The sequence below is a fragment of the Lepisosteus platostomus genome, chromosome 11, assembly GCF_059453375.1.
Source record: "Lepisosteus platostomus isolate fLepPlt1 chromosome 11, fLepPlt1.hap1, whole genome shotgun sequence".
In the NCBI taxonomy this organism is placed as follows: Eukaryota; Metazoa; Chordata; class Actinopteri; order Semionotiformes; family Lepisosteidae; genus Lepisosteus; species Lepisosteus platostomus.
In genome coordinates this window covers 5,447,484-5,459,808 of record NC_142621.1, presented here as the reverse complement: position 1 = coordinate 5,459,808, position 12,325 = coordinate 5,447,484, and the positions used below count along the sequence as shown (strand labels likewise).

General features: G+C 37.6%; 1 protein-coding gene across 2 annotated transcripts in view; it reads right to left on the bottom strand.

Annotated features, from left to right (window-relative positions):
* Positions 1-12,325, bottom strand: part of slc6a9 (solute carrier family 6 member 9) — an 80,485-nt gene that overhangs the window by 46,107 nt on the left and 22,053 nt on the right. For both annotated transcript variants that reach the window (XM_088598093.1, XM_088598092.1), the window contains one exon: positions 2,246-2,479. In XM_088598093.1, coding sequence (XP_088454219.1) covers positions 2,246-2,275 — 30 coding nt within the window. In that variant the 5' untranslated portion in view covers positions 2,276-2,479. The remainder of the gene's footprint in view (positions 1-2,245; positions 2,480-12,325) is intronic.

Sequence of the window (12,325 nt, the reverse complement as noted above, 5' to 3'; positions counted from 1 at the left end):
CGGTGGCAGTGTTTTAATGCTTATGGACAGGAGAAAGTGACACTGTCCTCCTACAAATTCTGAAAAAAGGGAACCCTTTTTTTATTCAAACAGCTTAGACTTTGTGATTAAGTTAATTTAGAAAAAATAATTAAGAGTAATAGCAGAATTCATACAACAGACCCAATCAAATTAAGAGTAGAACAAAAATTATATGCTATAAGCCCTAGTGAAAACACCTTTGGCATGTTTTGAAAATGTCCACAGAAAAACAGAGACTCAAAGGGATTTGGGCAGCGAGTTACACAATTACTGCACAAGACAAGACTCTATTGCCTATAGTGCCGCGTCTAAGATTGAGACGATCCGAATAAGTAGATAAAGTGTTAGGCAATAATCATACAGATGACTTTTAATGTCACCTGAAGCTAGACCATTCAGTGTTATACTGTACATATGAGCAGGAGATGATTACATTACTGTTAGGTCATTACATCAAAAACAAACTTTCACGGAGCTTTTGATCAACACTTCCTAAAGATGCATAATGATATTTAAGGGACCACCACTGATTTAAATCTACACGGCAAATAATTAATCCAATGAACACGGCCATTACAGCTACCCTACCTGACCACCCCTTACCCTATGGAAGGATCTAAAATAAGCTAAGGATGCCAGGAGAAAGCTCTGATTTAACTGCACTTAAAAGTTGCTAGTTTTAAAGAAATGGGGGATTAAATCATCCACGAGCTCCATTAAAGCAACAAAAAATACAACACAAGACGAAAGAGGACACACTAAGTATTAATTTTCAGATACTCTGGTCATGCATGACTTGCTCTGAAAATGTTATTATTATTATTTCATTATACTATATGCAATGAATTGATAAATTGTATTCTACTCAAGCTAAAAGAAGCATACTCATTATTATTGCTGTGCATATTTTGTATTTATATTGCATAGCTAATGAAGGAGAACAAACAGTTTTGGCTTTGGTTATAAATACTTTACACAGTTGTTAGTAATAAGTAGCTTGATGATTCCTTGGGGTGTTGTTTAATGGCCTGAGGCCAAGAACACAGTCCAATTACAGTTGCAAATACTTCTTAGCACATTTTTATAGACAAAGTTAACAATTGAACCATTTATAAGCTATTTATGGAAGGAAACAGGTAGTGTTTCACGAGTTGATCTCCAGCAGGCCACAGCTTGATTTCATGATCTTCTGACAATCTCTGCCTCGAAAATGAAATCTCTCTCCCTGAGTTTTCTGAATCATTACTATTACAGGTGTATATCTGACTGTATAACAATGTTCAAGTATAAGTGGTCTGCAGTCCTCATTCAGCACAAATCTCAATTGCAGATACTGAACAAAATACTAGACATTTTGTGACGATTATCAGCACACTTTGTATGTGGTCTCAAAGATCCTGCAGAAAATCAGAAAATAAAAATGCAGATTTGAGAAGTCGCTTGATTTTAGAAGTCACGCTTCAGTTAACAGGCGGGTGCTTTCTTATTGTCTTAAATGTATTGATAATGAAAAAAAATTTGTTAAAAAAGTAACAATGATAAGGAGTAAGAAACTTTAACACTTAAGAAACCGTTTAGGAAATGCACTGATTTCTTCACTTTTAGTGAAGACTACTTTTTGTTCTATTAAACAACTTCCAAATAAGCCAGAAGAGACTGTAGAACTGAAGGAGGAACAGTACTGTCTCGGATCAGATCAAGGAACCACTGCAGCCTAATTGAATATTCAAAGTATTAATTGTTAGTATATTTCTGTTGCTTCATCGCTGAGCTGATCTCCTAAGGATTCAGGGAGACCGCATGCTGTTGCAGAGTCCTTGATGCACCTCAGAGTTAGCGTGATGCTCATGTAGTAATTACTTTACCTTCCGTGCTCTGTGTTCCATGCGGGAATTAAACATGTTCAAACATGGAGGATGCCGGTAATTAATGAAGACCAATCATGAGTTTCAGTGAGTTTCAAACTCAAAATGCACGTCCATGCAAAAAGGTAATTTTTCCCCATGCTAAACTCCAAATGAACATGTCATTACCTTCTGTACTGAGCAACACACATTTATTTTGTGGCTTGTTTCAGAACGCTTTCGTTGTCACCCAGAATGTTTCAGCAACTCTGAAATGTACTTGCTTTATTGTAAAGCAAATGAATTTCAGTCGGATCCGCTAATCTATTTTTCAATGTCGCCGATGTCCCGAGATAAAAAACTTATAATAAAAACCCTACCTGCACGGCCAGATATCGCTTGTCTTCCATAGCCAGCTTCTGAAGTCAGGGCCTTCCGAGCAGTCTTTACCTCCACAGTGCTGTTTTTTGTGTCGTTTCTGTGGAGTCGTGCTGTAGCTACTTGTGTCCCTCTCACTTTTTCAGCTCACTCCGTTTCTGTCTCTTTCTCCCGTTGCAAATGAAGTGGCGTCTTGCTTTGTGTTAATTCTCTACTAATCCGAGAACTTTTCAGCCCTATGAAAGAAACATGTGACAAGATGGGGGGGTTAGGGAGGGGGGGAACACAGAAAAAGTTTTTTTAAAAAAAGCTTTTATTCAAATCCGGACTTTTCCTGACCAATTTCATATAGAACTGCAGTATTGATACTTATTGCAACCACTTATGTTGTTAAATTGACAACTATGTTGATAAAAATATACACAACATTCAGCAGTAGCAAAACAGAATGGAGACACTTTAGCTAGCCTTGATGCTTAAGAATGGCCAAACACTGCCCTATATAACACTAAACGTGGGAATATTCTTCTGTTCCAAGGCTATGCATCCATAAACCTCAGCTGCAGAAATAAAAGACCATAACACGAAATTGGTGGAATGAATTTTTCTTAAGCCATCATGTAATGGTCAGCCAAATTTACAAAGACATGATATTTCTTTCCTTTTGTTTTGTTAAGAGAAGAAAGCAATAAGCTGAGAGGATTTACACTGCACCTTGCTGCTTTTCAAAGATGTCTTTGAACCAACACCAGAGAAACATTTTAAAGTGGAAAAAGTTCTGTACTATTCCAATATTTTGACAGGTGTTGTTTTATATCAAGATGTTAAAGGTGTCAGCCATCTGATGGCGGCAGTGTGGTTAGCCAGAGAAAGAAAAATATTTTCCATTCTAAATATCAGGCTGTTCCTAAGGGAGACAATTCAAAAGCCATTATCATATCTATAGTGTCAAATGCTGAAGCAATTCATACAGTATACCGTACATTTATAAAGAACTAAAGAGTTTGGTATCTTGAATCGTGATGCAGATAGCTTTGGGTACAATAGGTGACCGTACACAGAACAACGCCAAGTAAAGATCTAGAGTAAATTTACTCAAAATATTAGTTTGAAGACTTGGTACTTCAGACCTGCCACCTAGCACAATTCTTTGAAATGATAACCTAAAAGGTACAGCTTGCACAATGTCATTTATAACTTGATTTGACAAAATGTTATCTTTCTGTGAAGAACAAATCTTGCATTGTGACATTACACAGAAGTTACACAAACTTTGCTAATATAAAAGCTGAATCTAAAAAGTAGCCTTCTCATCTTATCTTAAAACAAGCTTCATAATTCCAGTTTAAGTAGCACAAGAATGCAAAAGAAAAATAGCAGGTAAGTACAGCTATTCTGGGTGTTGCCTATTTTCTATAGTCTTCAAGCCTGATGTGATAATAATTATAATTATCTATTCAACATGAGGTTTGTAAAGCATATATTAAGGAGAGCTGTGAAAGTACTTTCTCCTTATGTAAGGGACAGTGTACCATAGTGGGTAAGCCCTCGGGCTCATAAGTGACAGGTTGTGTGTTCAAGGCCCTCCTGAAGACAGGACTGTTGTAATCTTAAACAAGATACTTCACCCCAGCTGTATGAGTGGGGACCAGCAGTGCTAGGAGGTAAACCCTGCGATGGAAATCTCTCCTTTTCACACAAATCCTAAAAGATAAAAATATAAAGTCTTCCAGAAATAGCCAAAACATTCAACAGGACACAAAAAACTGACTCTGTTAAAGTAATGTTGCATTAAAAATCTACCCAAACGAAGTCTAGTACAAGCTATCTAGCCATGTTCTAGACCATACCCTGGATTCTTTTAAGAAACAGCAGGATAAACCCTTGGATCAATCAACTACTAACCACCACATGGACTAGATGGTATGAATGGCCTCCACTCCTTAATCGTTCTTATGTGCTTACTGCCTATACAGGTAGATTTAAAATATATAAGTCACTAGAGGGCAGCATAATTAAATTCAGAAAAAAAAAACAGCAGGAATGGAAAGTCTATCACATTGTCCGTGCTAACTGCAATAGAACAGAGAGCAAGATTAATTTTCTGATTGGTGTAATCTTGAGGTAAACAGAAGCACAGCTAGATGTTTGTTTCTTTTGAAGCTGAATGATGCTCTGATGAAGACCATCAAACCACTTCAAGAATATCAGAAAGCGCCTGGGCATAATGAAAAGAGTTTAATGATGTGAAGAAAAAAATTGAAACAAAAACACTGTCCTGAAATTTCTGATAAACGCTGCAACATTCCATTTACACAAGAGCCCCAAACATCTTACACACAGACATGCAGGGTTAAATAATTCCCTGTTTTTTCATGTGTGCGATGAAGCATCAGAATTAGTAAGTATGAAGAAAGATAGGAAGGCCATGCCCTTTCTAGTTTCACCACACAGATACTGGAAAAGGTCATGAAATCATCGCTAAAAATCCGCCCGCAAGCTTTCTGAACAGAATGTGAAGGTCTTTCTTTATCTTTTATTTGTTTAATCTGTTAAAAATACACGAGCTAAAATGCCAGGTTATCAGCCATAGAGCCAGGGAAGTCAAGCTATTTGTTGTGCAACAAATGACACTAATGGAAAGACTATAAACACATTTTAACTTTCAAATCTTTGCACAGTTAAATACCTCACAAAATCCAAATTTTAGCTTTACACCAGCCTGACTGAAATTTTGTTTTCCCATACCTTAAAATATCAGCACCTGAATTTAATCACAATCCATACATGCACACAAAACATTACAGTTATGTCTGTGCCCTTAGTACCCCTGAATACACACACACAGTGTCTGGATAAAGATGATAATTTCTACTGCTGTCAGTGAAGTGTTTTGTTATCCATCCACCCATTGCCAGTCCACTTTTCCTGGTGTGTTATTCATTTCACAGACATGTATATCGAAAGTGAAACACTCCTGTAACCATTTCTACAGCTAGGCACTTAACTGAAACAATCTGAACTACCTTGCTCAGGGATACCACAGCTTTGTCACAGATGAGATCTGAACCTACAGTCTTTCAATTATGGGTCCAGAGCAACCAAACATAACTCTACACCCCTGCCACACTGCACTCCTGGCTACAAAACAGGGCTTTACACAACCTGTCAGAATCACCAGGCACGTCCACAGGAGGAAAACACCCTTTTCTTCTGCTCACTGCACTCTGTTGCCTTTTTGATCCTCGCCCTTTCAATGGCCTCTCGGACAGACATGCATCTATGCTGCCAAGAAGGCTTGTCCTGTCAAGAGCAGCTGTTTGCCAGGTATCTGGGTCAAGTTTGCCCGGGCTCAGGTGGGTCTTCGGGGTGTGTTTCTAACATTCGCATTGTCTGCCATGGAACAGTTGTCACCTGTCTCTAGAAGATGGCCTCTGGGAGAAATGCATCCTCCACGTAGCCAGAGTAGCATGACATGTGAAGATGCACTTGGACAATTAAACTCTCCATGCTAATCACCACCCACCTGTCAAGAAAGCTTTAAAGTTCATCAGTACTGTAACTTCTGGATAGAAGGCAGGAGTGTGTTGGCATTCACTGATGGCATTTTCCCCTAGACAGAAGACCCTGTCAAATCTTATATTATGAACTGGGAAATTAGGTCTCAGCAAAAGGACTGTTCTTATTGCTCTTAAGCCTGGGAACAAGGCCTGTGAATGACAGGTGTGAATTTTAGCTGCGTACCAATTGAAACCAAGGACATTTTTAAGGTAAGGTCATTTGTCAACAAATGACCCCAAAGGTGTTGTTTATTTAATGAACAGCATCTTTATGCTCATTGCTTCCCATCTCAATTTTATTGTAGGCCAGGTTCTTGCCCAGTCTTGACATTTGTGTAAATCTTTTTTTTGAAAGTTTATCGTCAGAATCTAGATCACTGATAAAGTTATAAAGAGCAATGGCCCTAATACATATCCCTATGTTACTCCACTAATTAGGCCTAGATCACACTAATCTGTACTGCTTTCTAAAAATATTATTTTATTATTATTAATAATTCAAATAATTATTAAAATAATATTATTATTTTAAAATAATTAAATTGACTGTATCTCTGTTAGTATGTGCAGTATACTTTGCTAGTGATGTTTGTCTTTTGTTGTATTGTTGTGATGGACTCTACTGCAAACCAAATTTCCCCTAGGGGATAATAAAGCTCAAAATGAAATGAATTAAACCCATCGGCTTATTCCTGATACAGGATAAGAAATTCTTCTGATTCTTTCCATTGGCGTGTAGACCTCTTTCTAAAATTATTTTATTCAGGCTGCAAATTCAGGTTTGCCCTCACGTAAATGCATCCTTAATAACAAGCCTTTGCAAAGACACCTGCAGCTAATCATAAACAGGTCTATCACTCAGAAGTTAGTGTCTGCTACAATCTTATTAAATTACACAATAAGGTTTTTTTTAGAAAATGCGACTCAACAAGGACGCCATAACTCTGTTCACAGTCTCCTGTGTAAATTACTTGGTACTTGCTGAATGTCAGGTTTTCCTTTTCCTGCCCTGTGCTTTTCAGAAGTACTGCAGCAGGCCCATTAAGGACAAACTGAAAAAAGGCATAGCTCTTACCAACTGTAGAGTACATGCCAGGGAATGCTTATGAGGGTTTATACAGTCACAAAACATCTCGAAGGCCTAGACGTGCTTCAGCATACCGAACAGATACTTAATCATCCTGCTTACTCACTGTCTACAGAGAATAAAAGGAGGTAATAGAAGAAAACAAAAACATGATTCTTAATGCATCTGAGTTTAAAACCAAAAGCCTCAAAAGAGTAGAAACAGGCAAAGGTTCATTCCATGTTGAAAGGTATAGAAAACACCCACTAGGGGCCTTTTTTAGCCAAAACCTAATGGTTCTTTTCTTTACCTTTCAGCACGATGGAAAGAATCTTTACCTGTTCCTTTGCAGCAGAAGTACGCTGACACAGCCTATGCATGCTGATTTTCCCTACTCAAACGTCTTCTATTTTAGTATATCTGTGAAGAAAATCACGTATAACAAAATAAGGAAGGATATATCACCTAATGATTGCCATTGTTCAGGAAAACTTCATTGTCTACAAAAAAATCAAGGAACACGGTGTTTCTCTACACGTGTCTTTGTGCATCTGTTCCTTTAAGGCTCACTGAGTAATACCTACAGCTGCACCACTGAATTAGATTCAAGAGATACGTAACATATTGCAGTTAACAAATACTGCAGTGAGCCATCAAATTACACTTTAACACGGCCCTGTTTACTGGCTGTGTTGATTATCTGACAAAAAATTGAATGCAAATGCTGCTCCAGTACACTCCTGAAAATGTTTTTCATGCTTAATGCAAATAACTGTCCTACTTGTCTGTAGTGGCTTTTTCGGTGCATATTATCTGCTCGGTTTTAGTGCAGAACCACTGCTGACCTCATAGCACAGCCAAAATAATAAAACTGGACAGCTGTATGATCAAGACTCAGTGATTGCTCATTTAAAGTTATGTAGTGCTTACGCAACACTTGGACTCAACAGATGCCTTCTGAACAGGTCAAAGCACAGACTTATACCCAGAGCATACCTTCATCTACAGTCCATACTGTCATGGAAATTTACTGCATAGAGCTCCTGGCTTGTAAAGTATATTTAGATATCCTTATAATATTACATGTTCAAAAAGAATAGGAGATCTGTGAAAGTCTGCTCATATTCAGAAACTGTATAACAAACCTTTCACAGCCGAACAAATCTTAAATTTGCTTTCACATGGAAATACTGTAAAAAAGCAAACCATGTGAAAAAAATTGGAGTCTTATTGCCATTCTTGTCCAAAACAAAATTTAATTAAATTTCATTTATCTACATTGTTAGTCTTATTGTTATTTGGTCCAGTTCTTTGTCGCGTTTTGAAGGAAAATTCTACATGGACAAATGGACAAATATCCAATCAAGTCTCTCCAGATGTCTCATGCTATGAAGTAGAGAACAACATTTCTCTTACAGTACATACTGTATAAGTTGTTTTATTCTGCAATCGGGCACGTCACAGAGTGAAAATGTAACGTGTAAAAACATATCAATGTTTAAACTGTTTTCAACTGGGACGTCAAAAAGAGTGCACAAGTAAAATGAGATTAGTAAGACAAAAAGGAAACTGAAATGTTAGTATTTATATAAATTTTTTGGGCTAGTTATTTTGACATGTAATAGTAACAGGCATCACATGGCATGAGTCCAGAACGCCTGTAAATGAAATGCCTTAAATTATTCTTAAAGCACTCTAGGAATAATGACACCACTTCTTAATATTATGTACAGTATTGGAAAAGCAAAGTCCAAACTGTTATTTATAACAATGATCATTAAGTTAGTATAAGTGATAAGTACAATTCAATATACAGGTTACTTCTGGGCAATTCCTTACATACCTTTAATCTTATTAGAAGACACATCTACTTTGTGTTCAATTCAGTGACCATAAATATTGGAGCACATTTACTTCAAATAGGTTTTAGTGTTTAAAAGTCAGTATTCGGTTGCATATCCTATTGAGGCAATAACTGCATAACATCTGCAAGCCACTGAGCTCACCAAACACTTTACATAATCACGGGAGGTGATTTGCTGAAGTCACTTTGATTTTTTGCCTATTCTTGGGGTGCTGGGACCTTTTTCTTCAGTATGCAAAATGCACGCCCAACTGAACTGAAATCTCAAAGTCTTAGACCTCCGTGCTTTGAGGGCACTGTGAGCACTTTCTGAATACTACATTTACTATACTCAGCGAGATCATAATGAAGGAGTCACGCTGCTTGTTTTTGCTTGGGTCGTACATATACTTACATCTCTTTCCACCCATCTGCACCGCTCATTAACATATAGAAGGGTTTGTTTTGAGTGGCCCTGTAGCTGAATTTTAGCATGATACAGGATTAGCTTGTCCCGGTTGCTCTTCATGTTCCGGCTCGCTCAATCCCCTGAAGAGTGACGAGTTCTCACTGCACTACTTAAGCAAGGTAGAGTGGATTATTCGCATGCCACATCAATCTCTAGCATGACTTGGAAGGGTTGGGAAAGCTGTGCTTTGCCTTAAGGATTAAGTTACTCAGCGGTCTCACCCTCTTGAGCTTGACAGCTGGCAATTCGGTTACAAAAAATGGGGAGGGAGCATGGATTTCAAAGCAGGTAAACTAAGTAATAGCAAACCAGAAAGATTGATTCATTCTGTATTCTTATTATTGACATATTATTATAGTAATGTTTGCTAAATCCAGAAACAGAACTTCCTCGTTTGACAAAACTAATCATTTGTTTTTAAAATGCTTATATGGACTAAACAAAGCATAGTTACACTGAAATGTAACTTAGACACTGATTTTAAAATTGATAAGCAAATATAATTTGCACAATCCTGCAGGTTCTACACTGTCCATCTCATAAAAAGATAAATCGTCTGACACTGCACAAGAAAAGTCACACTTGAAAAGAATGTCACTCAAAATATTGTCACTTTTGTTTCACTCAGTTTTTAGACTTGTTTGTTTTCTTGGACCTGCTTCAGTTGGTGTCCAAAACTAAGGACCACAGAGAACAAAGTGCAGCTCTCTCTAAAAGTGCGGCTACAGGCATGTTGTGAGATGTCAGGAGGCTGGAAAGGACAGCAGGTGTTTCACAGACAACTACCTCAAAATTCCACAATGAGCTTTTTGTTTTCTGCGTTTGCTTTAATCACAGGGTGGCACTTTTACCTTACCATGAGTTTTCCAGATAAATACACTAAACCTACAAGTCACAAGGTGAGCTGCCTTTCAACCACTGGGAAGTTGCAGAGTGTTCAGGCTCATCAGCACCTCAGGCAGAGTGTGGAAGTAATGCTGATCACTAATACAAGAGCTCGTTGAACGAGCATTTCAGTCCTGCAGTTTGACAGTTTAGCCTAAAGTGTGTTGTTTATGGTTCTCCACAGCAGTTAAAAGAAATGTCCATTCAAAAATTATTTCAATAGAATAGAGATGCAGTACACAGTAAACACAAGTATAATGTTTAAAATAATTATGGTTAATGATAAGACATCCATACTCAAAGGGCAATTAATTCTTTTCACCAAATTGAGAATGAGCAAAGACTCAGTGACTGCTAATTACCATTTAAACAGCAACAGGCAGCTGGAAAATAAACAGCAAAAAGTAACAGCCCTAAGTACAGCATCTTCCCAAAGACCAGGCGGAGTTTGAGTGAACATGTAGTTAGGGCTGCCAGCTTCAAAGGTTTATTTTTGTCCTCTCTAAATGTCTCTTAAGCACCAATTACCACTGCTAACCCAAATCCCTTTTTTAAAAATAACGAGCATCAAGATTCTTTTAAACAAGCAAATATATCTCAAATTACACGTCCCTTAACGCAGACTGGACGTGTAGTCAAAATTACAGATTTAATCTGGATTCACACCAGCTGGCACACAAACTACAAATAATAAAGCCAAAAACGAAGAACATGAAAAGAATGAAGTTTAATTCAAAATATGAGAGTAGATAATACTTATAAAGATTAAACACCTGAAACTGTAATCAATTTGCAATGCAACAAAAGGATTTGAACAACTGACAGCAAAAAAAGCACTACTGTCCATGTTTTTGAGTTTCCTTATGTCCAGAGTTTATGGGGCTGTTTGCACTGCACACAAGCTTCAACCATTAATATGGTAAGGAATCACCCTGTAGCCAACTCATTTCGGTCTCTCACACATTACAAAATATTCTGTACACCATTTACAGAGGATGGTGATATGGAACAAAACACTAATCCATAAGGGCCATTCACACTTTCCTTTTAAACAGATCAAGGAAACATTACAAAAGACTAGTGAACTGCAGAGCATGTACTGGTCTCCGATAAAGCCTGCATTTGTTCTGATTTAGTCAATAAACGAAGCTACAGGAACACACCACAAAAACAAAAACGTAATTAAAATAACATTTAAAACCCACTCAATCCAGATTTTCTTGGCAGTGGCAATCCAGAATACGCTCAAATGCATGCACTATGTGGACAGACTCAAGCTCCATGATAATACACATTAAAACTTTCAGGAGGCAGCACTGCCTATTCTCTCCCTAATCTTTATTAATCCAATTTCATATGTGTCACTGAATTGTTTTAAGCACAGGCAGCCAGGCTACTATGTGATTTCTTTGTCTGCTTTTTTGTTTAATTTTTTTTGACACATGCTTTTGATACACCATTAGACAGGACCAAATAACTCAGCGAACGGAACTGACAAGCTGATGGTTATCACTGAATTTCTGGGCATACTGAAAAGGTTTTAATACAGAGCTAAACCACACTGAAAAGGTAACAGGAGAATGCAGACGTGAATGGGAACTTACGAAATTCCCATTCCCATCTCCAAAAACAGATGGACGGGAGATTAATTTTACTTGTAAGTTATAAGAGCCTTTGTGTATAAAGACAAGAGAACAAAATGGATAACAATGGTTTAACACATAACACAACCTTAACATTAAAGGAAATGTCCGCCTGTTTTGCCAGAATTAAAGCTCACTGCCCTGATGGTCCAACAACTTGGAAACTTTCAAATTGAAGGACCAGCAGGAACAAAAAACAGAGAAAAGGCTACAAACAAAAGAAGGCCATTCGTATCTAACGTACCTTGTTTGCTTGTTCGTAACCAATTGACTCAAGAAGCTCATCCAGCTGTTTCTTGAGATCAGCTTCAACAATATTTATGTGGCTGATGCCCCTATCCAAAGTGACATACTGAACATTGGCAACCCATTTATACAGCTGCTTATTTTACTGGGACAATTTAAGTGCAGTAATTTGCTCAACATTGGCAGCAGTGTAAACCCACAACCTTCTCCTTGTAAGTTAGGGTTCTGGCGAACGTGGCTGGGAAGTTTGTTCTCTACTCCCAGAACACTTTGTATAAAGAAGTGCCTACTGTTTTCAGTTTTAAAACGATTTCCAAATACTATAGTTTACATGGAAAGAGAGGTTTATGACTAGGGTAAACTGTGAGAA